Below are 27,381 nucleotides of genomic sequence, written 5' to 3' on the forward strand. Positions count from 1 at the left end.
TCATCAGTTCTGTTCTGTTGTTGGATTACATAGCACAGTACAAATTAAAGAGTAGACTACTTTAAATGGGGTCATTCAATACAGATGTGTTTCTTGGGGTGGGGGAAAAGGAAAGAAAAACAATGACTATGAATTCCTGAGTAAGAACGGGTACTTCTGCCTACCATTGTATAAAATTCAGGGGAAAAAAGGAAAAGAAATTACCTTATAAATTTGCTGCCACTAGATCAAATGGTTCTAACTAATCATAAGAAAACAATCAAATTTTGTAGCCTTAGCAGGCACTCTTTGTGGTAGCTTTGTACTCATAATATGAAGCAAGTACAAAGTATACACAATAATATGTAAATGCAGCAGGAGATTAATATCTGCTTTGGGTGTGTAAAATATTTTATGACTGTAAGATCGGGGGCCTGCGTTACAATGCAAAATCTGCTTGACAGATGTGAAAGTCTCAAGCTGTGGTTTCCCAGGTGGCAGTGGATGGCAAGAAGGTATCATCTGAGGCAGCAAGTTCCTTCCCATTGGCTTTCTAAAGTAGGTGGAGTGGCTGAGCTCTTCTAGTAACGATGGGCAAGGGAGTTTTTCTTTGGTAGAAAAACTTCTATCAGTCTTTTATCCGTGAAAGTGAAATTCAGTGTACAATAACATATTCAAATGCACCTAAATAATCTTTGATCCACGGTGCAAAATCTTCAAGCCTGAGTGGTACAGTTTGAGAGGTTTAAGCTAAGTCTATACTGAAGTTGCAGGTAATTGAACTGATGTCAGGAGTGTGGAGCTCAGTACAAGGTAATGGTTGCTGGCAGGCAGTATTTCAGTGCAGACAGTTTCCTGGCCACATACCTGCCTAAGCTTACTTTCAAAAATATTTTTTTTGTTATTGTTTTGAAACAGCTTTTTGCACAGAACTCTTTTATTGCTTAGGTCACACATATCATGCTAAGGTTTTGTAATAAGTTGGTTTGAAATGGAGAGTATCCTTCAGCTCTGACTTCATGCATCCATCATACTTCTTGTGACCGAGGGAATTGCTAACCATTCCTAAAACTTCTGCTGCAACAGAAGTCACTCATTTTTCCTTATGCAGAGGCCTGTGTCACATGCCGACTGAATTAAGATATGGCATTACAGGATACTGGAGCATCAGTTTGTTGGAGGCTCTTTTAAGACTAAGTTAGTTAATAGTGTCTAAGAAATTGAGTATTTTCAGTAGTTTATGTTGTTATATGCAATTCAAAATGTACAGAAAAACAGGTACCCTTTGGTTCTGGGAGTTTGCTTTGTTTAGAGTGAACGACTTAAGCCATGCGGTTTCTTTTTCCACAGAAAGCAATCACAGACAGAGGGTTTCTTGTATGCTGCTTTTGCAAATGAAATTCTCTTTAAGAATTTCTCTCATCATAGCATGATGTAAGCAGCAGAGCATCTTGGGTTTGTCACCTGCTTGGTGCGAGTCCGTTTTGTCTTCCCTCTCCCAATGAAACCTGTCAACCTCTTTCTTCTTTTCCCTAGAAGGTATCCATCTTACTCCTGAGAAGAAGGTAGAATCACAATTTTGGTGACAGTTTCTCCATTCCCTCCCAGGTCCTGTTCCTCACACATTGTCTTCCTCTTCACAAGTCCTGTGGATTTTTTATCACAGTCCTCTGTTGTGAATGGAGGAATTGAAGTATGCAAATAACCTCTCTTTTGTGCCACTTCTCACATCACTGGGGCAGATTACAAACCTGACTAGTTCTTGATTTAGTTTGCTTCTTCTCTGACTCCCAGTTCTCCTGTACAACATAAAATTGTTTCATTTTTCCCACTTCCAACTGTAAACCTCTTCCAGTATTCCTGAACTGCTACCTTACTGTAATTGTATTACCTGGTCTAGAGCTGTGGGTCTGAGACGCTTACACAAGGAGATGCAGTGTATGGCTCAAATACAGGAGCTGACATTGCTGCTTGTGACAGAGTAATATGTTTGTACGTAAGACGGGATATTCTTGGATTGATTTGCAAAAGGACCCTGTACTCTTTACTTAGGAGACCCATGCAATTTACCCCTAAACAGACCATTAAGCATCATTAGTGCGAAGAATAAATGTACCGTAGTTTCATATTAATTAAGTGCTCTCTGTAGAGTAAACTTTGGAAGTTAAATGAAAATTTTTAAGCCATTTTCTCAGGTTAGCCGTTTCTCTTAGGGACAAGTAGAGCTCATTTTTAATATGCATTCCATAACCAAAGCTTACATTTACCCAAATGAACTACCAGATATATGGGTGTTTTAGAGAAATGATCAATAAACTATTAAACTGCTTCTTCCACTGGACAGCATCTTTTAATTTTTTGTATTTTTTTTAGCATTTTTACATACTAGGGGGAAAAAACAACAAAATATTTAAAGTGAAGGAAAATTATGTCTGATGAACTGTGAATGTATTTATCACACTGGGCAGATTTAGATGGAAAAGATATAGGGATTTGTACCCCATGCATCGTTAATTACTCCTGTCAGAAAACAAGAAATACTCTATATCTTTTCTGCTCCAATTTTTGTTGCATCCTCCACTGCTTAGAGCACAGTAAAGCTATGTGCTAGATTCTTTTGGGATTTGTTAGTAAAACATATACTCAAGCTACCGCTTGAAATAAGCATGTTGGTGATTCAGCCATTTTTTGTGTGAATATTGCTTGGTAACTATTGTCTATCTCATATTTACAGTACATCTTTCCTGCACATTTAGGTACACCAGAAAGCCTGGCAGAAAAAGAGCGACAGCTCTCTACTATGATCACCCAGCTGATCAGCTTACGGGAGCAGCTCCTGGCTGCCCATGATGAACAGAAAAAGCTGGCAGCCTCACAAATTGAAAAACAACGGCAGCAAATGGACCTTGCTCGCCAACAGCAAGAACAGGTGAGGCTCCAAGAAAGAAACCTGTGAAAATGTTTCATGCAGAATGCTTATCATAAACACTGTTCTGCTTGGTGTTTCATCTTTTTTGTTAAAAGAGCTTAAATATCTTCAGAAATTACATCTTTTTCCAGAAAGAGGAAAAATTATAGGACCCTGAGACAAAAAAGTGTGTGCAAACATTCAAATAATCTCTTTCCTAGAATAAATGGCATTTGATATATTTCACAGTTCCTGTTTCTTGCACTGAGGTGCAATTTTGGGAGTTACAAATAAGCCAGACTACAACCATTATTTAACTCATTCTCTTTTTGTCAAGAAAATAATTGAACAAAAGCCCTTAAGCATCCTCAAACCTTCAAATATCTTCTATAAGTAAGGTTTGATTTGTTTGTTCATGGTTTTGTCCTTGGTTTTTTTTAAAGATGCAGTTGTTCAGAGAGCTGACCCTTCCTTATTGCACGAAAGTGTAACAACAGTGCTCCCATATACTAGTCCCCTAGGCATTAGATCAGACAGATCCAAATTAATGTGTGGTTTTTAGGAATGTGACATTATTACTAGAATTATCTTTTCAGTTAAACGTATTTTATAGGATATATACAGCAATATATGCTCTGTTGATTTTAATGAGTTGTGACGTCTGGTATTTTATGTTCTTGAGTATTTGCCCACATGTAGGAATATGGACTCATCCCCTAATGGAAAATAACATAAAGGAACACTGTAAAAAATCAGAAGTTAGAATGTCATTTAGCCATCCAGAGATGACACAGTAATTAACTATTGACACTTGTGAATAAGCTAGCACAAATTAATCTTGACACATTTGCAGACGAGTGATATCTTACAGTGAACACTTTGTAATTATATTTCAAAATGAAAATTAAATGACACTTAAAACTAGGTTGTCATGCTCAATGAAGCGAGCATGTAGCTCAACCGATAGGCAAATAAAATTCAGAATTTGAGCCACATGGTGCTTGTGTACCCTACTTTACCGTGTCAAGCCTATACATCAGGACTATGCGATGGTAATTGCATTGCGGGGTATTGGGTACATTTTCTATCACAGTACTGCTCCTTCTAAGAGGAATCATTGCCCTTAGATGCTTCACAGTATATTACTGGTTTTCATCAGGAAATGCCTATTCAAACGGTACTGTATTGTCCATGCAAGTACAAAAAGCTGTGCACAAGCAGTCTGAACTCTGGCAGAGCAGTGCCTTTGCACATATAGACCAAGGTCTTATCCCTGCCTTGGCTATAGCTCACCATGTTAAGCAGCAGCCAGGTCACCAGCGGCTCCAAGCCATTCTGGACATAGGATCCTGTGTATCTGTGAAAAAAGATAGAGCACTCAGAAAAGAATGACCCATGGTGCAGCTGGATGCAGTGTCTGATTTCAATGTGAAATTACAAGTAATTCCTTTCTGAAGCTGAATATCATGATAGTCTGTTACCTTCACTGAGATTTTAGCAGCAGGGACAAGGTGGACATAAACCCAACAGAGCTCACCTTTAGTGACAAGCACTGCAGTTCTAAGATGGAATTGATGTGTTACTCATTAAAAATAGTAACCCAAGCACTCATAGAGGTTTTTAAATATTCTTTATAGCACAGTTATCATTGGATAACTAAGAATAGACACTACTGCTGACCACTGATCTGACAGCAGATGACCTGAGGTCCTAGGGGCTGCTCATAGCTTACCTAGGCACACAGCCTGCTGGCTCTGTTTGAACTCTCTTTTTCACTAGCAGACCTAGTGCCTGCTTCCTCAGTCTTCATTCACCGTATTTTTATGGGCTTTACTGGGACATTTGTCCAGAGATACTCAAACCAGGCTCATAAAGGGAGTTTGACAGATCCCTGTTACAAGCATCAGTGTAGTGGGCTATGATAGTTGCCTGATGCTTTTTCTGTGTGGCGCTTTGCCTTGATACAGCCCTAGAATCACATAGACCTCGATTTGTCTCTTTGAGGCTGTATGGAAGACTTAAAAGAGTATGAATTTTGTGTTGGTTTCCCATACAGAAGTGAATTCTAACTGTAGCGGTGAAAAAAATTTACAGCTATTTCCAGGTGATAAAGTGAGACTAAGGACACGGCAGATTGATCTTTGGTATACACAATTACAAGCTGTTAATATGTAACTGCAGATTCCTTAGGAGTTAATCTGAACAGTTTGCACTGAAACTATGTGATTGTTTATTTCCAAATCAACCTTGCTACATTTCTGTAATTTTTTTTTATCATCAAAACCACTTTACTTAGCTTTCTCTGTTTATAAGAGAGTAAGCATGCTCGGAAGATGGGGAAGGGAGACCAGGAGGGTTGTTGCCAGAACCGGAACAGTGGATTTGAGTTACCAAACTATCTTTTGTCACCAGCTTCTTGCTGTTTTATGTGGTTCCTCTGCTCTAGATAAATATTTATAGGAGGGGAAATTATACTTAAGAAATGAAGGTAGCAGAAGTGCTGAGGCCAGGATTTTCAGGAAACACAAATCTTGTCCTTGTTTCAGCCTGCTGCACAGCTACCCTTCTAAAGTAGAAGTCCAGTTGCTCCCCTAGCTCCCTGCGGCTTGTCCCCAATAGCTGCAGCCTGTGTTACCCATCGCAGGGAGCTCTCAGGGCATGAGCCTTTTTCCCTGCTGCTCTTGCATGCTGGTTTTGGATGTTTGTGGGAACTGGGGAGCAGGGTGGCTGCGGCAGATCGTCTCTCATTTGTGTCTCGGTGTTCTCTGCCCTGAACACTTGCTTCCCTCCACCTATATTAGAGAAGGGACAAAGTGAACCTTTACCCTCCAGATCCTTTACTGAATCTACCAAATGAGCAGGGCTGTGTGAAGGCTGTTACTGAGTGTCAGGTACTGCTTTCACACAGAATGAGATCCTACTTCCCCGAGTAGTTCCAAGGAAGACTCCAAGATTTACAAGAGAAGTAATGTGCTGCTCATTGTGAATGAAGTTTTAGAGAAGCTTGCCCTAGGAGCTTGTGCTGAATAGTGAAACATCTATAAATACTAGCTAAGGCTCCAGTTCAGCAAAGCAGGAAAATGTGTGTTTAACCTTAAGCACCTGAGTAATCCCATCCCCATTCAGCAAAGCACTTAATTTTAAGCATGTGTTTCATTCCCATTGTAGCTAACAGTAATGCATAATAGTCAAAGATCACCACAGGCTTAAATGCTTTGTTGAATAGTGATGAGATTATTCACGTGCACAGCTAAACCCATGTTTCTATGCTATGCAGAGTTGAGGCCTAAGTGCTTAAAATACATATTTCTTACTGGCTAACTAGATTTTTATGTTGCATTTAAATTTAAAATGTTTATGTCACATATACAGATACCTCTAAAATATCCTTCATTTTTTTCTAAAATATAGATGATGCTTAATAAAAGTAAAATAAAGAATAACTAATAAGATGTTTTTCACTCAAAAATATTGCAGTTTCAATATTACTGTTTTAATTTAATGGAAATTTTATTTCTAATAGATTGCAAGACAACAGCAGCAACTTCTGCAACAGCAGCACAAAATCAATCTACTGCAGCAGCAAATTCAGGTCAGTGTGTTTTATTGCTCTCTTCTGATTATACTTAAATTCCATTTATGGAGAGAGAAGGATCTAAAATAAAGCAGCCACATGCTTTACTAACAAGCCTCAGTAAAGATGCTCTTTTTGGAGGGTCTTTGCGTCTTAGAAAATTATTGTTAGGCACCTTTTTGGTGGAAAGGGCTTTTGCTTTTCTTTCATAAGTAGAGCTTTCTTCTGAAAGTTATGAACTATTTCTTAAATCTTGTCATTTAATTCTGAAATCTGCAATCAGTTTGAGTTGTCTGAAGTAAAAGCAGAGTCTTAACCATTGTTTATAGAATTCCTTATTCTACAAATGCAAAATGGGCTTTATAAGAAGGTTAGAAGAATGTTTTCCATTTCATTAACTAAAGCAAACAGCTATAGAATAGGGTAATAGACACTGAGACAATGCTACGTCCCTGGGACCAGCCTGCTCGTGTAGAAAGACCCACAGGTATATGTGTCCTGTGTACCTCTGGGGTAACTGTGCCTTTGTGGAGCTGGAAGCGTTCTGGAGGTTTTCGATTATCTGTACTTGTACGCAGAACCCAATTTAATTGTGTGCAACTGTGTGGGGGGTAGGGAGTGACATGTTGATAGTGGCATTGTTGGTGTGACTCTGTTTCCTCCTCTGCTCCCTACTTTGTCTGAACGCATTTCGCTGGGCCTGTTCTTTAATTTAAATATTTCGGTTTGGTCTGGCAGATGATTGTGCTGCCAGTCATTTCTTAGAAGCTTGGACTATTGGGTTTATCCTTTAATCTGCTGATTGCCATGTTACAAGATGCCAAAAATGAAGTTTTTCCTTCCCTCATCCCAAATAAATACTTGTCAATGCTTTTGCAAATATTGTAATGCAGTTTCAGTTACACTTTAAGGAATTTGATTAACATATATAAATGTGTTGATACCTGGGATGAGAGACACAATTGAATTTTAAAACACCATTATTTTCATTGCCTATCAGAAGACTGTGTTCATATTAGGTGTATGTAAAGGATGAAAGAGAGATAAGAATAGAAAAAGGAAAAAATCACCATCTTCTCTAAGTGTTATTAACAAGTCTGGCTTCAAAAAACAAAGCATGGTATAAAAAAGTCTTTACTTGGCATAATAGTTAAGACTCAACCATAGCTGAGTCTGCTAAACAGAGCAGTTATTTGCATGACAAATGTTTAAATTTTTAAATTCATTTAAAAATTAGGCCAGAAAGAGTACTCATGACCAGGTCATTTTTGTTCCTGTTTGGAGAATGTGGGTATATTTTACTGGAAGTATCCCCTCTGTAGTAAAAATTTTGGAGGTACTTTGTGTTTCAGTTCACTCAATACTTTCCAGTAGGTTTACTCTTCCACTGACTCTGGCAAAATGAGGTCTTAGAATAGGTTGCACGTTAATTTTCTTGTTCACTCACAACGTTCTCTGACATAGTGCTGAACCCCCCACAAGATTTCTTTCCATCCTTTCCTAGACATATATGCAAAGAAGTGTTTTAGTGCTTATTCTGTTCATGTGAGCTAAATTATTTCTTGATGATCCTTCCCTACATTTGTTCAAAATTCTTGCCAATATAAGCTACTCTTATTCCATAGTTCCTCAGCAGTTTGGCCTCTTTATGTGTCTTTATATTTACATGAATCTAATCAGGGTGTTGGAGGCAGTGAGGACTGTTTCCTCTCCCAGCTGGTTAGCCAGGTTGGTAGTGGGCATCAACTATTGCCCAAGGAATACTGGAGCCCATAGGCTCCAGCATGAAGCACTGGGCATGTTGGGCAGATGCCATTTCAAACATACATTGATCTCAAGAGGAGATTACTAAAAAAAAGTTTGTTAGGAGATTGTTTCCTAGGCTAAACACCAGCTTACATAGTCCATTTGCTTGTGAGCCAAGTGGTTGTTCTTTGTTTATTTGTTCCTCCTTAATTCTGTGGCAGGTTTGCTAGCCAGGAGTTGCTGGAGAGAGATGTTGGTTGCTTAGTTGCCTCTGTGGTTGGTGATGGAGTCTGTTGGTATTGAGATGATTACAAGCGGTGCACGTTGTTGAGAGGTGTAGCTCCCTAAGGGCTATAGGTGGGATGGAGGGAAACCAGGAGGCAGACGAGAGATGCAGTGCTGTGCCGGTTCTCCCAGGTCTCTTCCCAGCGTCTTCCCGGGAAACTTCAATACCGATACTGGTCACACCCGTGACTCTGGGTGGGGTTCATCATATCAAAAGTAGGTAACTCCAGTGTAAACTCTGTCTCAATTCATTATCCAGATTATTTTTACAGTGAACAGAGAAGCAGAGTTAATAGTTTTAGGATGCAATTCATCTTTTCCTAAAGTAGACATTTAAAACATGTCAGATTAATTGTTGCCTAAAATGGCTGTTTCTCTCCATTAACTAGAAAGGATACGCATGCTGATGCCTATAGCATATGGATCTGCAGTGAGATGTGAATTGCGTGCGCTGTGGCTTGAGGAGAAAGAACAATTTCCTAATAAATGTTTGCATTCTCAATTTATTTTTGGGGCTTGGTAGAATTCGGAACTGTGTTTCCAATAACTTACTCGATTTTATTCAGGAGGTGCATTTGTTTAAAGATGCTCTTGAGCAAACCATTTCAGGAAACAGCCATTACTTCCATAAAATGGCATGGATCCTTATCTATACTTTGTATGCATGGAAAAACAATAGTAATTTTCCCTGACACTCCCCTTTTGAAGAGATTACAAAATGTGAGTAGCACAGGTGCCAGTTCCATCTCGGCATGGGCCTATTCATGGCACAGCTACTTGAACTGAGCACTGTATGTTCTTCAGGAAGGAGGAGTGGGGCATTGCTGAGGCAATGTTTTCATCAGGAGGTACACAGTGTACCACTGTCATCTTCTGAGGTACAGCGTTAATTCTTAAACAGTAATTTCTGTGAATAAGTGCATCCAGTTTATTTAACTATTTAAACAATTAGAAATGTCTTTAGATGGGGCTAAAAGTGTAGATAATCCATATTAAGTCAAACACATCTTTCCCTGGACACCTACTAGGTTAATTTACTGAAAAAATGTCATTATTTGGTATTTATTATTTACTTTGTGTTGTATATTATTTGTTTGTTTCATAAATTTAACACCTTCTTTAAATTAGTTGGGTTTTGTTTTGTTCTGTTTTATTTTTAAGACCATTTACTGGAGCACTGTCCTCCAGGCTTGTTATGCATCCAAAACATTGTCAACAATCTGTGAGCAAAGAGGATATTAGCTAGGCTTACCATATGAAAACAACATAGGTATTTCAAGAGTTCTGAGGTCATTAAATGTTCTGCATAATCGTCTCATGTTTTCTAAGTGAAGCTAATGTTACTTTCAGGGTGTTTGCGTTGGGGAAAGCAGTTTTATCTGTTGGCTAAAGCCAGTGGGAATCTGGAGTTGTTCTTAGTTCTGTCTCTGATTATCTGAAATTTGGCAAATTGTTTCCTGTTCCTCAATTCAAGTTAATGTTTTGAGAATCTTAAATGAAAAAGTTCAGATAAAAGCAGTGTATTATTACTGTTCAGCTCAAATGTTCATAATGTTCATAAACTCTTCTACAGCAGAGTCCACAGAAATGGGAGGAAATCTAGCGTGCCAAATGAAGTCCTTCATTCTGCAAAACTGTGCAGAGAAATCGTTGCTTTTAGTGGAAATAAAGTTGAAAAAATACTGTAGGGCAAGTAAGAGCTCACAGATCGGTCTCCAGGTTGATGCATTTTTTTAAAATGAACTTTCTTTTTTTGTTTAATAAAAAGACTTCTTGAAGTAGAAAGGGCAAAATGAGAGTATTTCATGGACATCTTTTAGCCTACGCTGTGAAAGCAAAAACCTCTAGGGATAAGGGAAAAACCTGTTTAAAGGAGCAATGTGGTGGTACATCATGAGGGTAAGACTACCCTGGAAGAAAGGAGGGCTTGCATCCCTAGAATGGTTCCAACCTTGGGAAGCAGTTGAGGCCCTGAAACCTCTGGAATTCGGTGCCTCCCTGCCAGAACTCAGTCCTTTCAGAGTGAGGCTTGGGGACTGCTTTTGACCGCCCTGTGTCCAGCTGAAGGAGGATTTGGATACCACTGATGCTTGGAGCACGTTGCTCCAGGATTTCCCTCCAGGGTGTGTGTGTGGATTTGAGGGATGAAAGTTGGAGGATTTCCCTCCACTGGTGGGCAGGCTTCGTTAGGGCGAGTCCGAAGTAGTGGCTGAAATCTTCAAAAGGGACACTGGTGGTTCAGCTTTTCTGCAAAAACTTGCAATGGGTGTTACAGTGCCAGCTGATCCAAACTGCTTTCATCCATTTCCCATCACCTTATGCCTCTGTACAATGCTCTGTGCTATTGCAGAGCATTTTGTTTTCTGTTTGAATCAGTATGATTTCCACTGCATAGAAAAACTGGCTTCCTCTGCTCTCCTCAGCTTTCTGTTTTAATTCAGCCATTAGAAATTATTCCTAAGAGTAATTTTATTTCTAGTTTTAAACTATACATTCATGGTGTTGTATTTTCGTATTAATGTTCTTGCCTTTTCTGTTTCAGTCAAAAAGAGTGAACACGATTACTGTGATAGTAAACAAACAAAAGGATAGTAACATAAAAATTACAACTATTTAAACTGTCCTTGAATAGGAATCATTTGAATCATACTTAAAACTTAAGAGGCTGAACCAATGACTCTTCTTATCTATGATTAACTACTGACAGTTCAGATACCTGGTGAGCTGAATAAGGACTATCTCTTTATGTGAAGTACATGTCTAAAGATCAGGAATAATTACATTCCACATTAGCCTTCATAGCCTCCCTGACCTGGTTAATTAATTTTTTGCTAGGATAATAATAGTAGAAATAGATTTAAAGATATGCTTCATCATTAAGTATGTAACTGACCTCCAATTTTAAGAGCCGAACCTTTCATTTATTGCCTTTTGGAGACAGGTTAAGCTCCTCACAGCGAGCTCGCTGAAAAGGCACAAGCTGGAATCTAGTTATTGTCACTTCAGTTATACTCTCTGAGGTTGTCCCGCTTTGTAAACTGTATTTAGCATTGACAAGCAAAAAGCGATTTATATGTTACTGTTCTGGCACTAGGGAATATTCTCCCCCACCTTTTTTTCTTTTCTTCTTTTTTTTTTTTTTTATTTTTTTTTTTTTTATTGATCGTGAAACTGATCCCCTTCCAGCAAGCTCTGAACAGGACCAAATAAAGCCATTGAAAGCAATTTGATACTTCTATTGGCAGGGTACGCAGATCAGATACTCCCTTGAAAGAGAGCGAGAGTTATAAACAAAGCTTAGAAGTCTAGGAATAGCCCCCAGCTCCAGCAAACCCTTAAAATATTTTGTAATTGTATCTTCAATCATGAATTAGCCAGGAAAAACAGACCTTTTTTGCCTTTATATTTCACTGCTGTATGCTGTTTTTAATTGCCCACAGGCACACTGTTGTGATCTTCTTTGGAAGTTTAAAACCAGGATAAAAATGCAAATCTAATTATTTCTTTTATCTAATCTAATTAACTTTTACAAGTAATGATAGATGCACTGTAGCCTGCATCAAACATTTTAATAATGATGTTTCTGGATTAAAGAATAGGTAAAACTACTGTAATTTATAAGCAGTCAAGATTATGGCAGTAGAAAATGTAAATTATTGTGATGCCTTAATAAACTATAGCTGCAGTTTATTAATTTACAGTAGAGAGGATACATTTCCCTTAAATTCCAGATCACTTATGATTTGCTTCCCAGCTGTCATTGGTATCTTTTTTTCTTTAAACAGCTCAGTATTAAGAAAACCAAAAAAACAGTAATCTATGTCTAAGTCCCTTCTGCCACGCCGTTGTGTGCACATGGCAGAGAGCAGCACTGTCAGGTGCCTGTAACTTGTCGTTGAACCATTGATTCGAATTCCCAGGGCTCTGCTGGGGGGGGGGGGTGTCACAGCATCTGTCCAGCTCAGAACTTGCCTAGCAAAAATGGAAACTGATCCAATGGAGGAAAGACAAATATGCTAAACATCAAAGTCAAATGTTTCATATTTTATTTATTATTTCATAGTGGCTTATTAATGAGCTCTAGAGTCCTTATTTGATAATTACCCAAGTGAAAGGTATTACAGGCCAGCTTTTTTCCAACAAAAGCCATCTTCATGGCTGGCTAGCTTGGAATTTTCTGTGTCAGCTGTGTAGAAAGAGAAGTGATGTGGGATCCTTACCTTCTCTGAGCAGCCTGTGCTTTAACAAATATTCTGACGATGTTCCCTATCCTTTATTGAGCCTCTTCCATACTAAAACTGCTTTGGTGCGACAGCGTGATGGTGGCCGAAGCAAAAAGACACACTGTGATAGAGGTTCTCCCCTCCTGTGTTACTCTTAAGCTTCTGCTCTTGCCCCTTGGTCCCCTGTTTGCAAGGATCCCACTAGCTGCTCTGCCCGAGGCCCCTGGAAACAAGATTTATCCTGACAAAGCAGAAAGTAGTTCTGGATTTGACTCTTAACACAGTCCTTAAAACTCTATGGAGTCTGGAGGTGGGGGGCTGGGTTTCTACAAATTTTTACTGTGACCTTCTAAGAGTTAAATAAGCTGTCTTGCAGTTTTGTAATTCACTATATGTTTTTTTTTCTTTTAAATAGCTTTATTTCGCCTACCCGAGTCTAAACAAATTGTATTTAATGCAAAAATTAAGCCTTGTGTATCTCTTTCATATGACTTCTCTAATTATAGAGCAGTAAATGGTAGAATAGCATATGTTAGCAACATGAGCAGCAGTCTATGAAATGAACTACAAGTTAATAAAATGATCTTGTGGTGGTGTTGGCCAAATGTTAGCACACATGTTTCGGAAAGTGGTATTTCAACAGACTTGAAGAATAGGACTTTGGCACACGGGTGCCAAACGCGATCTGATGTGTGGAAATTAGTTAAACCAAAGTAAATGTCATTGTTTCTCAGGCTCGTGTTGGTGCAGAAGATGATAGTAGCTGCCCTCCCACTTTCCCTCTCCCACGTGTGTTTTAAAATTGGAAACGAAGGCACGGGCCTCCCCAGTTCAAGTACGGCTGCGTTGTTTGCTCTGGGCGTGCTGCAGTGCAGTCTGGCGAGGTTTAGGGGCTTGTTCTCAGCTGTGCCTCTGTCAAAGCAGGGGGCTAAAATCTCATTGATTCTATTGAGCCCAAACACTCGTACAGCAGCCTTTGCTTACAGACGGGCCTCAGATCTGAGCCCTCTCAATTTAGGGGCAGATTATAACCAGCTCCTGAATAACAGCAGAGGATCAAGCAAATATTTGCGATCCACCTGTACCACTGCCCAGGGGTCACTCTCGGCTGGTGGTCTGCCCGTTCCAGCCAAGCGTGCAGCGACGTGCTGTGGCAGCCCCAGGGCTGGCTGATCCAGGCACCCTGGTCTGGCTCCTGAGTGGGCTGGCAGAGATCGTGCCCCTCTGAGCCTTGCTGGTGCTGCTCCTCTGGCAGTATGGGTCTGCATCACCCCTCCTGTCAGCCTGCCGAGCGTCATCTTCACAGTATTGTGATCCCTGGAAAAAAATAAATAATAATGCACTATTTGCTCCAGTACAGAAAACCAGTTTCTTTCCTAAGTGGTGTGGGCACAAGCTAAAATGGATAACTGGGAGCAGAATTTGAGCCAACTGGCAGCCTACCAACAGGGCTGATCCTGAGTAGTCTTACTTGCTTGAGCAACACTTGCATAGCCAGTATTTGATGCCTTGTCTACCTAAGTGTTCCTCACATAAGTAGGCTTTGCAGAACTGGGCATCTCCTATGAAGAAGGACTTAGAATATTAGTATTGTGCTTGGAATATCAAAGATACAAATGACGCAGGGGATTTAGGGGATGTAATTTGTTTTATTAGACAAACAGATGTAGTTGGAAAAAGCAGGCACCCTTTTGGGCACACCAGCTCTTTTTCAGGTCTTACATCAGTGTCACACTGAAACATCCCAGGACTGACAGAAACTGTGTAATATGTTGGCCTTTCATTTCTAATTAGTTACTTTTTCAGTGATGATTTTTGTGATTGACAACCGTGTGATGGCCAAGAGAGAGAACAATCAGGATTTGAATTACTTTTTTCTTTTTTCCTTTTTTTTTCTTTTTTAAAAAAACCACCACACTGACACACTCATCAGAAGATAGTGAATAAAGAAAATAGTTAATAAATGTTAGTATTGAAATGACTTGATTTATGGATATATTCAGATATATAGGCAAGACTGGAATGTGATGATATCAGAGGTCAAAATTTCTGTCTGCAAAAGCAGGTATTTGAAGGAAAATGATGAAGTACAGCCCCACATAAAAAGGCCAAAAGCATTTAGCAAACAAATTGTAAAGTGCTTTTTGAAATCTCACAGTAAAATCTTAGATTTGCCAGATGGACTAAATCCTGTACTAAAGAATCAAAACGGTTTTTAGTTGTAATTGTGGGAATGCTCTGGAATGAAAGTGTATTACTGAATCAATCTGAGCATAAAAACTTATTTTAAGTACATTTAATGTCATGACAGCAAGGAAGAAGTAAGTGCATTGCTCTCTGAATGCATTTAGGAATTATGAATTCACATAAAGAAAGTAGTACTATATGCAAACCGGTAAATGAGCAAACCAGGTGCTGTTAAACATTTGGTATACATTTGATGGCATGTATGTGAAAGTAAAGTGAAAGAATATTTCTAATATTCACAGTCTTATGCAACCAGCTAATCCAGACACTCACAAAAATGTCAAAGCATAGCTCTCAAGGAAAGGTGAATGGCCTTGCCTGGAATTTACCTATCTAATTTTAGTCATTGTTAAAGTAAAGAAAAGTTGGTTTATGGCAGCAATTTACACCCTATTTCCTTTTTTGTCTGTTACATTAGAACCCCCTCTGCCCAGATAATTAGATAATATAGTGGCTTGTGTTGCATGCAAGACTTTTGCTTGTTTGAAAGAACTAGTCTTTTATATAAATCTTTTATATATCATCTTCAGCGAGCTGGGCATTTGCACAGCTTGGGTAAATTATGTCTATATTGAGAAACTAAGAAGTTACACAGTATGCATTCCATACTTGAGGGATGGGAAATAAAAATTGATATACTGTGCGGCACATGATATAACACAGTGAAATATCTTTTAAATTCCGGAGGGATGCACTGACATCACCACACTTAATTCACATGCAGTAACTCCCACAAAATGTTATTAGTTTTAAATTGAAGTTTGTAATCATTCAATAAAAAGAAAATAAATGATGTAGACAGTATACAATGGTGCATTATGAAATGCTGAATTCATCTTATTCACCCACCCAAAATGACAGTATGTTAAGAAAACATTAAAGTTGTAACACCAAATAATAAAAGCAAAGACATTCACAGTTGATGGTGAAGTGTGAAATCGATCTTGAGACACATCACCGCCCCACATTATGGAAGGGAAGTTTTGAATTAGGGAATTTTATTTTGAAGTAATGTATTAGTCATTTTTATTCTGTAAAATGAAAGATTAACCAGCTGGAGGAACATAGCATTTGTTTAAAAGCTAGATCAGGTAGATCAATGTGTAGTGTGGGTACTCGCTACAGGTAACGAAATAGAGTTGGTAGTGCAGTGTATACCTAATAGCCGAAGCATGGACCGAGATTCCTTCTTTGACAAAGCAATTTATGGAATATAAATATAGAAGCAAACTTTTCTCAGAGGAGGAGGAATGGCACTTGTTTTTTGCTCTGATGATGAGTGATTTGTATGAATAACTCTACTATCACATTTCTAGCTTTGTCTTTTCCATCTCATTGAATTTTATTGGTGATATATTTTCAGGATACTCATCTCCTCTGTAACTGCGTATCTGAGTGTCTCATAAGCTGAAGTGTATTATCCTCACAACACTCTTGAGGCAGAATAAAAAGCGTATAGATATTTGGGGGCATCTAATTTTAGATATCTAATTTGGGTGACTGAATTAGGACTTTTGGCTCCATATATAAAGCAGTCCAGGTGCTGTGAATTACCTTCTGTTGATTAGACAACGAGGTTCCTAATTTAAACACCTAAGTTAAATTTTCTAAGTGACTCGTTCCATTTATTATGTGAAATTCGACAGACCTGAAATCTGTGGTTTCAGAATTCACAGGGTGGTTCTCTAATGTCTTGATCAACTTTTCTATCATGACTTTCTGTCAGTTTATATCACTTGCCTTAATTTACGCTGACAGAGCTTTTAGCCGGAGTGAATCCATGTCAGTCATACAGAGATATAGTTGTTTGTTCCTCTCAACCCACTCCCCTGCCCCAAACGAAAACCATTTCAGCTTGCCTGAGTCTCCCCCTCAGTGGCCCACAGATAGTGGCCGAGCTGCTGACCAGAAGCGTAGCCACTATCATGCAGAAGGAGGCACGTGGAGGCACTACGCTCACTGAAAGAATCTGTACTTTCCTAAATCCATGTATTTTCCTTACAGGTGTGGAGCAACTTCCATGGCAGTGAAACATGCTTTGAACAGTGGCTTGTGGGGGAGAGAAAATAATTTCTTGTTTGAAGAATGCCTAGATTACTTGGCGGTCCCTCACACGTTTTGTAGGGCATTCAAGAAACTTACTTGACTTTTTTATTTAATCAAAATGGCTGCTTCTAAATGGAGATCTTGCATGCCACATTTTAGGCCAGAATGTATTTTTACAGCCAAGTTATAAACCTCTGAAAAAGGGGGCTTATAATGGAAAGGTTGACACAACATTAATTTTAGTGTTGTAAACGCAATGGTATAATTTTGGAAAAAAGCCTTTATAGCTCTGCTAAGATATTAATTGCAGGAAATTACAGCATATCCTATTAAAGTATTATGTCAGTGGCATACATAGCATATAACACCTTTGCATATTCTCCCTTGTTTTCACGGCAACATTTTGCATTTTGATCTGTAAGGAGTAGGTGGATAGAGTGGCTCAGAGTTTCTGGTGGTTTTTGCTCGGGGGGGACAAGCCAGCCTGGGTAGCGCTTGCGTATGGCCTGCTCTGGGAACGGGCCTTTCGTTGACCAGGTAAATCCCATACGGGTATCGACCAATGAACCAAATTCTGCTGAAATAATAGCCTTGCCTTTGTTTTGTGACTTTTGGACCAGCAATTTGAATTTGGATCCAATCCTTACTTACACAAATCAGGTTTAGTCATACTCTTTCCAGAACGACAACTACTTTTATGACAAGCGCATTTTTACTGTTAAGGCCTTAGTTTCCATTTACTTATACTTACGGAATCATTCCTTACTGTTACGACTGCATAGCAGACCCAGTCTCTATTGATTTATGTTCAGTTAATTATTCAGAAATTAATTTTATTTACATATGGTGGAGGAGGAGCTATAGATTCCTATTAAGCTGAACAGCGTAGATATGTGCCTTGCATTGTACAGTTTTTTATTTCTAAGAAATAGGATATTTATTGCATTTCTGCCACTTTTATGTTTGACAGGGCATGGTGTAATAGTATAATGTTTTCTTTACAAGAATTTGTCGCTATAAGGTAGTTATTTGTTAGTATCCAAGTTTTAATAGACACTGAATTGTCGCCTTTGTTTATAGTCTAAGTTGGATGCTGTTTAACTGTGGTTGCTATTTTTGACTAGAACAAACAGCTATTACAATAGTTTCTTGAGTGTCAGATCTTTCAGGACAAGGGGCCACATCTTCGTATTTGTAAAACACCTCACGCTAAGTTTGTCATCCTGTTACGTGCTTTTCATTGCTACGTTGACACAAATTTGCAGTGAAAAATGTCAATGGTAACAATGTGCAAGGTTGTTTTTTTTAATGTATAAATGGGGCCTGGGACCTCGATACCTCTTTTCCCCTCTGATGACAGTGGAGCATACACAGTTCTCTACACATAAAGTCAGGACTCTTGTACAGTCGGTGAGTTTTTAAAAAGATGGGAGAAAAGGCCTTCTCAAAGACCCCACTGATACGCAAGTTCGTTGGGCGGTTGATGTTTCCCATTAATTGCAAGACTTGAGCATATAACCATCAGCTGTATCTGGTTTTACTTATCAAATCCAGAACTGCTTTTTCTCTGCCTGCTGAGCAGGGAAAACTCCATGCTGTACCAGTTTCTTTTTACTTGGGGCTCCCAGTATCATCAGAATTAAAGCTGTCAGAACAGTCAGCCCTCTTTATTTTGTGGTTTTAAATACAAAGCGTAATACTGTTGCTTGAGAAATGGCATGCTTTCAATGTATTAGTTTAAAATTGCGGAGTGGACAGAACAAAAAAAGGATCCCTGTTAATAGCAGGAATTGAAATATTGCTTTCACCATTTTGGGGAAAGAAGATACAACTCTGCGCTTTAATTTGGTTTTATTCTACACCACTAACTTGTCTTCATTGGCTTAATACTACACTCAAGTGTAAGGAAAAGTTCCTGCTCAACTTAGCGAGAGTTTTGCTTCATTGAATGCAGTGCAGGGTGCCATTTCCTCAGCTGGTGTTGTTCATGTTCTCTCCGCTTATGTCAGTCTAATACTAGAAGTACAGAATTAGGCCCTCTTTTTAAAAACAAAAAGAGCTCACGTGGAAATGACAGCATTTCATGTTGCCTTTTTTTATTCACTGTAAAATATTCCTCTGCTCTGTGTGTGCATTTATATTTGGGGATAATTGTGCCCATCCACCACAGAGCGCTTGGAGATAACTGTTACGTTGTGTATGAATATTTTTGTCTTGCATGTGGCTACTTCAGTTCTCACTTTGTGCAATTCATTATTTGTTTATTTTAGTCATCAGCATCCTTTTGCTTTTGCTTTATTCAGGATAGTTTAGATGCATCTTTGTGGTAACACTTTGTAAAGAACACAAGTAAAATTATTTCCTTGTTGTATTACTTTCCTGTTTGGTTTGTTTTAATTGAGAAAAGACTCTCTTCCTAGGCAAGGCTACACATCTGTCATTTTATTTAGCCTGTTTTACTATCAGTTGAGATACACATACATTTCAGATGTAACTTTAGGAAGAACAGAATATACTAGTAATTTATACAATAGACATTGATGATTATTGACCATTAAAGAGTAATAAAACATTTCCTGTGTGAAACAGATGTAGTATCAAATGTCTTTATTTCTGAACAGTAAATGTTTCAGGTTTACTTCACAGACATGAACGTTATATCAAGGTAAAAACCTGGCTACACTCTAGCAAACATAGGTCACCTCTTACTAAATGAATAGAGTTGCAAGTGAAAGAAAATAATACTTTGAAGAAAGTCCCAGGCTCATGTGTATATTAACCAGAGCAGATGAAATGATTTATTGGGTTTTATACACAATCTGTAAAGGGTAAGCATTGCTAACAGAATGAGTGGCAGCCTCAGGGAGCTGAGTAGCCCCCAGGGACCAGCCTTTGTTCCTCTGGACTTGACAGGCATGTGTCCCTGTTAAATGAGGGCTTAATTTCTCTCATATGTGCACAATTTCCAAGCTCAACAAAGGCAGCCGGGACTGGAGCTATTTAAAAGAGCCAGCTCAGGAGGAAGCATTCCTGGAGAAAGGGGATGCTAAGGGGCTAATTACTCACCATAGTTCAGCAACTGATTTTTTTATTATTATTATTTTTCCCCCCTAAGCAAGGTTTATTAACACGGAACTGCCAGTTTCATCTTACATAAACATACATTAAAATTACAAAGGTGTTATTTCTCTTTGTGAAATAGCCATTTTAAAGCTCCTGCTGACCAAAAATAAAATGTGTATTCATTTTATCTTGGGCCTGTATTGAAAATCTTCATCTTTTAAACTCATGGAAAGATTTTTTTCCACAAGGTGCAGAGAAATTGCTTCTCCAATGTCTTCCTCTCCTTTCTCAGTCTTTCCTTGCCTCATGTATAGTAGTAGGAGTTGTCCTCAGTGCTTACTGCATTCATGTAAATACAATAATTAATATTGTCCAGATAAATGGTTCAGCATATGTAAAGCATATTAATATTCACGTAGTTACATATCTAGTGTCGCATGCTTTTTATAAGCCTCTCACTACATACTTAAATATTTATTTAGACCCAGCAGACCTTTGTGGTGCCTTTCAAGTAGTCTAGTGCCTACTTGATACCCCACACAAGAAGTATGACTTCTCCCCCCCCCCCCCCCCCCCCCCCCCCCCCCTTTTTTCTCATGTGGGGCTTGGGTCACTCCTGAGTTGCTGGCAGTTGTCGTTCTCTGGAGAGAATAGGGCAAACATTTGGCAGAGTGATGTCATTTTGGGTTTTTAAGAGTGGAAAACACAGTTTTCTTTGGACAGTGTTGCCAAACTCTGTTGTTACCTTGAGAGAAAGGTAAGCCACTTCAGTGCAACAGGTTGGAAAACGTTGTGGTGACCATTAGCAAACCACTTTGTCAAGAAATACTGCGTGGTTTCAGGCTATTCCTATTGAGGAACAAACAGGAAAAATTCTTGTGAAACAGGCAGCCCATTTGATTCTTCATGATCGAAACATACTGATCCTCTTAAAACAAGAACTCAAACAGGTGGGAAAAATTGCTCGGTGGGGTCATGGGCTGAGCAGGCTTTACCATGGCGTAGGAGAAGGCTTGTGGATGTGTGGCACCAAAGCTGGTGGCCAATGCTCAGGACGCAGTGTGTGTACATTTGTGAAAACTGAGACAACTCTAACAATTAGAGAGTGACCAAGCAAAAGCAGCTTGCTTTTGGATTGAGACAACCCTTCCAGTGTGAAAGGGGTAAAACTGAGAAAAATTGAAACGGGAGCATCTAATACAGCACTGCTTCCAATGTTATAGAGAGAGTTTGCACAGGTAATAGTAGACATCACCCCTTTGGCACAGATCCTATGAAATCTTTGTGAGATTACTCACTGTCTAATGTTACAGACACTTTTTTATTTTTTAATTTTTTTTTAATTGGATCCTTCATGCATGTTTTATGGGGCCTTTTGTGTTGGCTTGTGGGTTTTGGGTTTTGTTAGGGTTTTTTTGTTTGTTTGCCCTAACAGTGATATAGGTTGATACTCAGGCAGTTTCAAATCAAAACTGAACAAACCAAAACTGACTGCTTTTTTTATCAAGTTAGACATTTAGCTTTGGAAGCAAGACTTAACCTTTCCAAGGCTAGGATGGTAAACTATACAATGTTCTGTCTTTCCTTGCATGGTTTCTTTGCTGTGTGTTTTTGTATGATAAACTTATTTAAAAGTTTTACTTCAAATGGCCACCTTTAGAACCAGTATACTATTATATTATATTTTATTATTGTTATATTTCCATCATAAACATTATAAGTATCACAATTGTTTTGGAAATGTCAGGTGAATCCTATAGTCTCGCAGATATATATTAGAGAAAAATTGTAATTAAAAAAATAGGGGTTTTTTCCCAATTAAAATATTTCTGATCCATTACATAACCTAGGCTTCATAAATAGGTATCCTCATAGAATTAACAGCAAATAATCTGATTTTATTCTTTGAGCTTCCATTGCACATGTAGGAAGGTGGTGAATGTACAAACTACAGGTTGCAGAATGCTAAGATTGAAAATAGTTGCAAACTTTTACATGCTTTAAATCATCCCTGAGGAGATAGTGCTCTAGCAGTAAGAGGAATTAAAGATTTTAGAGGTACTATTTTAAATGAAAAATCTACATTCTTTTTTTCTGAGAAGAATGGAACAGGTGATGGATCCCTGGGATGGGATGCAGGGCTCTTGGTTTATTTACTCTTTCTTTTCTTTCCTTTTTCGTGCTGAAGAAGGGGATAATAGTAACAGGGAGGAGTGCTAGGTTTCCTTACGGTTTGTTAAGAGATTTTTTTTTAAAAAGCCATTATTAAGTAAATAAACTTAAGTTTATTTCACCAAGTAAAGGAATTCTGATTGGATAGAAGTCACAAACCTGACCCAGATCCTACCAACTTCTGTGCAAATCGGGAATAACTCCACAGAATAGAAACAGTACATCTGCCTTCATCCTGGTAACAGATTTACAGCCGTCAAGGCTTAGAGTCACCCATTTATTTCCTTTCTCCCTAGAGATGACAAAGTATATAACGCTTGATGAACTGCAGCTTCCAGGAACATTCAGATGTTAATGCTACAAAGGCCTACATTGCAGGTTGAAATCTTGCCTGGATTAAAACTCTGCTTTGGATGGAGTTAAGGAGCTACATATACACAGGGGCATTTGGTACTGTCATAGGGCCCAAGGAAAATGGTTTAAACTGGATTCCATGCAGATTCTGACTAAGCCTTTCTCTAAAGATTTGTTTCCACTTTCTGGAGGAGGAGGGGTGCCTTACCAAGAGACTCTCTTGCCATCTGATTACGAGAAAGCACCTCCTAATCAGAAAGGAAGGTCCCACACAGATTATCTTCTTGTCATGCTATGACAGGACCCAGATTTCACTGAGGCTTTTGTGAAGAGCTGTGGAGAGTATTAAAGCCGTGGCTCCACAGTACTTAACTTACTTAACTTAGCATATTTTTTTTTTTTACAATAGAAAAAAAGAAGATGAACTCATGTTCACTGTTTCCCGCTAAGAATGAACTTCTATTCCCTTGATGCATTGTTGTCTGGATACCAGAATGAAATGTTAATCATGTAAAAGTAGTGTGTCAGTCTACTGAAGAGAGAAGGAATAATCAACACTTCTCTCTCACATTCTTGCTACCTGAATCATTTGCCTCAGTGTTCAACTTCTCCTCCCCACTTCTTAGATCTTTTTCTGTATTTACAAACAGCCGCCTTTGTCTTGTGGGAGGTTTATTGCTCCTTTGCAGCTCGCTTTCTTAAAATGGTAGTAATGAATGCAAAATTCAAAGAGTTGACCTGCCTGTTTGTTCCCTGTGTTTGTCATAGCTCTTAGTTTTAAAGAAAAACTAAAAAAAAAAACCCAAACCCAAAACATTTTTTACCTTGATTTCCTAAGGAAAAGGCTTTTCAATAACTGTGCTGCCAGACTGCCTCTCAGGGTTCCACCTGAATAGTTTTTGGACACATTAGGTAATTGGGTAACCACAGCTGAGATCCAGGAAGAAGCCTGAAAGGTAGGGCATTCGGTTAAGTCTCCTGAAAACAGTTAGTGGCCCTGATAAACCCTTTCAGGTTGCCCTGGATGTAAACACTTTAATCTAATCTCTTCCTGTCTTAGAATTTGAAGAATGTACTTAGGAAAGAGATACTAAAATGCCCTAGCTTCAGGAGAAGTCTTGATCTGAGCTTATGCTTCAACAGACAGCGGAGAAGCAAACCTCTGAGTGTACACCTCATGCAAAGCCATGGGAAAGAGGCATTCATAAATCGCATTGCTTCCCAGACGGCGCTGGATGTACATGCACTTCCCATGGAAACAGAGCCTTGGGTACCCATCAAAATAATGTTGTCTTTCCTTGTTGCAGAGGGTTTTAATTTCTGCAAAGAGATTTAATTTCTGGTGATATGTTCCATCTTACCCTACATATTTTCTGCAAATTCACTGGTGAGAATTTTGTCTGAAGTTTCAGTGATTTGCTTTGAATGTGTTGCAGGAAGGTCTTACTGGGAGATTTTACTGTAAAGAGACAGCCCATCTGTCACCTGCTGTAGCTACCAGGTTCTTCCCTTTGTTATGCTTGCACTTGTGAGGCTTTGTTAAAATGTTTTCCATTTATTCACAAGCAGATTTGTGAAACTAATGCTTTCTGAACTTCTGGGGGCAATACTGTGAATTTGTTGACAATAATCCTGTCTAAATTAAATTTATGGAACCCACCAGAACAGTTACGATTTAGATGCATTTGGGACTTAAATTATATTTTTTGAAAGTAAGTTTCAACTCATTTATTCCTTTTCATATTGCTCCATATTCTGGGAGCAAGTGTTCTAACCTACATGCCAGCAACAGAAGTGCTTTTATTTCATTAGAGTATCGCTAAGGTAAGAGGGTTTGAAAGACATCTGTAGCCTCCACATTCAATCCATAAATTTTAAATTATTTTTCAGTAATCCACAGCTAGAAACAGTTAGACTTAAAATATACTGAGCTATTTTTGTGTATCATAGGAAGGAGGTATAACCTGTGTCTGGACAAAGTCTGGCACTTTGTCAAGTACTTCACTATTAATTTTTATCTCTGGTCCATAATTTTCTCCTGACAGTTTGTACTTTTTTTCCCATGTGTTCATTGATAGGTTTATGATCAATCCTGTTTCTAATGTAAAAGGCTTCCTAGCTGTATAACCACATCAGTCCAGCTCCTCGTAATGACTCACCTGCATTCAATGATCTTGCTACTGGGGAAGCTGGGCAAACTTCCTAACCAGAAGTGTCAGAGGAGAAAAGTGTGGTGTGTTGGAGGAATGACTGGGGGGATCTATCTCTTTTATTTTTTATGATGCTTAAGAGGATGCAGTGTCACGAGAGGATCTTAGAAACTGTGTTGTAACCCTCTGAGGAAGCCACTTATTTGCGGCTTCTCTTGGACTACTAGTTCTAGACTCTCTCTCGTTGGCTGAGCTTATGTATGCCCCAGTCCTGTTTCAGGATTGATATCCCATCTATGTGCCCAAACAGCAAGTGTACCCACCGCCTACTGGCATTGTTACCCCCTGAGGGACATGGTGTGCACCATGGCCTCCATCCTGCTCAGCTCCTCAGGCTTCTCTTGGAAGGAAAACCTGGATGTGGGAGGAGTGGAGCAGAGCCCCGTCTGCCCCTGCGGTGAGAGCCAGGCCTGGCACGCGGGCACTCCGAGCCCAGGGCTGTGCAGGCACACGTGAGCGGAGGCTCGGCCTGGCGGAGGCACAGCAGGACGCTTTGGCCTCATGTTTAAACAAGGCCTGACTGAAAATAGCGTGTTCCTGTTATACCCAGCGCTTGCTCATTTATAGTGTCTTACATTTTCCATGGCGCCCAGACTGATACTTCACAGCTCAGGGTCACCTTCCCATACGGCAGGAAGCCCTACAGATCCTGAAATCTCCATTCATCCCAGAAGAAAGCAAAGAGATCAGTAGCTATATGATTCAATTCACTCTCAGGGTTTTTTAGTGATTTTAGTGAGTAAAACAGGTTCACAGAAAAGGGGGCACCAGATCTGGCAAGAAAGTGTGCATGGAAGCGAGTGCCTGAGCGCAGAGAAAGAGGGACTGGAGAGGGAGCACTGGGGCAAGGGGACCCTCCACACCAGGGCGTGAGGTGTTGCACTGTGCAAGATGCACTTCAAAGTGGCATTTAAGATTGTAGAGGCTCTAATATTTTTCCTTGTGAAATTTGTTGTCTGTGGCATTATAGTCAGTACTATAAAGACACCTTGTTGTAGCACAGTGCAACGACAGCAGAAGAGCTTCACTGCCTGGAGCTCTCAGTGTTGCCGTTGCAGTAGAAAAGGAAGATACCAGATGTGTGTCGTCGGCCTGACCGCCTCTGGAAATGAGCTGCATGCAGCTCTGAGTTGTGCGAGTGAAGGTGCTCATGCCACTAACTTTAAGCTTGTTGGCTGATTTCAGCTGAATTTCATAGGAAGATGGGCATTTCAAAGAAAACTAAGTTCCCACAGTCTTTTAGAAAGTGAACAGCTAGACTGAAGTGAAGGATTTTTTTCCAGACTCCTTCAAACAGGTTGGGTTTCTTACCTCTGCCTTTACACGAAATGTTGCTGTGTGATGGTTTCTTGCTGAATGAGAAAATCCAAATGGACAAGAGTCCTTATCTATAAAGCAACCACAGAAAAGCTTCAGCTGAAGCTTTCACTTCAGTAGACACTAAATTCAAGTGCCTGAAAGTCAAAAATCTGTTGGGCTGTATTCGCCCTTGGGCTTGTGAAACTTCTCGTGTCACTCATTATTTTAACAGTTTGTATTACAGAAGCAAACAAGGAATAAAGTGGAGATATTAACTGCCATCAGTTGATCTGTGAACTGTGACCTGATAGCAGCTCCAAAAGAAATCTGCCTATTTGGAATAAATTTTGCTGCAGAAACCAATTCATGAGTAGAAGACAAGGGAAATCACTCTCAAATGATGGTCTCAAAGTGCTTCCTGTAGTGAAAGAAAAGTCATGAACTGAAAATGTCTGATCTTTTGGTTTCCATTCAGTACTTCAAAGAGGAATTATTGGTGTGTTAGAGAAGTATTTAAAATGCATATGTGAATGCACAGGGGTATAAGTGAAAATACGGAGTAGCAGTAGAAAAAAGTTTAACACCCCTGAGTTTGGGGTAGCTTCTTTAACTGAAAAATCACAAGTGGATTATACACACATCATACCATCAAAGATACTGAATTTGTTTTGGCAAAAAAACATACAGAAATATTAAGTAGAGTGGTGGGAAAAACTGAAAAAATGAAGAAAGTTCTGAATAATAAAAAATACAGTATTTATATAGGTCATTCCTTTATACTGACAGAAATTTTTACAGAGGGGGTAGTTCTTAACTTATATGGATACCGGAACATGAGTTTCTTCTGACTAATTATATAATTAATAGGAGGCGAATTTTAGGTATAGTATTGTGAAAAATTTGCATGATACATAGATACCATGCAAAGGTGGGCAATAGATACATATGCATGACGAACCTCTGTCTACACTGGGTGTCTTTGAGAAATCCTCTTTCCTCTGTCCGTTAGTTTGTTCTGCCCTTTTTTGTCTGTTTTCTTTTACCACTGCTCTCATTTCTTACTTGGCTGTTGATGAAGGCCACTTCTGCACATGAAATAATATCAGGTTATTATTCAAAGACATGGTTATGGAAAGGATGGCTATTGCACAATTGTTTAATTTATTCATTGTTTAAAAGCACTTTGAAAATCAAAAGTGTTACCAAAGATCTAAGTATTATTTTGAAGAAAATGAAATCTATGCAGTGGAGATGTTCTGAAAAAATCTGTTGTTA

The 27,381-nt window shown here is 39.1% G+C and overlaps 1 protein-coding gene across 8 annotated transcripts in view; it reads left to right on the plus strand.

Annotated features, from left to right (window-relative positions):
* SOX6 (SRY-box transcription factor 6) overlaps nt 1–27,381 on the plus strand; it is a 376,098-nt gene that overhangs the window by 222,434 nt on the left and 126,283 nt on the right. For all 8 annotated transcript variants that reach the window (XM_040608288.1, XM_040608282.1, XM_040608285.1 and 5 more), the window contains 2 exons: nt 2,736–2,908; nt 6,411–6,479. In XM_040608288.1, coding sequence (XP_040464222.1) covers nt 2,736–2,908; nt 6,411–6,479 — 242 coding nt within the window. The remainder of the gene's footprint in view (nt 1–2,735; nt 2,909–6,410; nt 6,480–27,381) is intronic.

Source organism: Falco naumanni, chromosome 10 (genome assembly GCF_017639655.2).
Source record: "Falco naumanni isolate bFalNau1 chromosome 10, bFalNau1.pat, whole genome shotgun sequence".
In the NCBI taxonomy this organism is placed as follows: Eukaryota; Metazoa; Chordata; class Aves; order Falconiformes; family Falconidae; genus Falco; species Falco naumanni.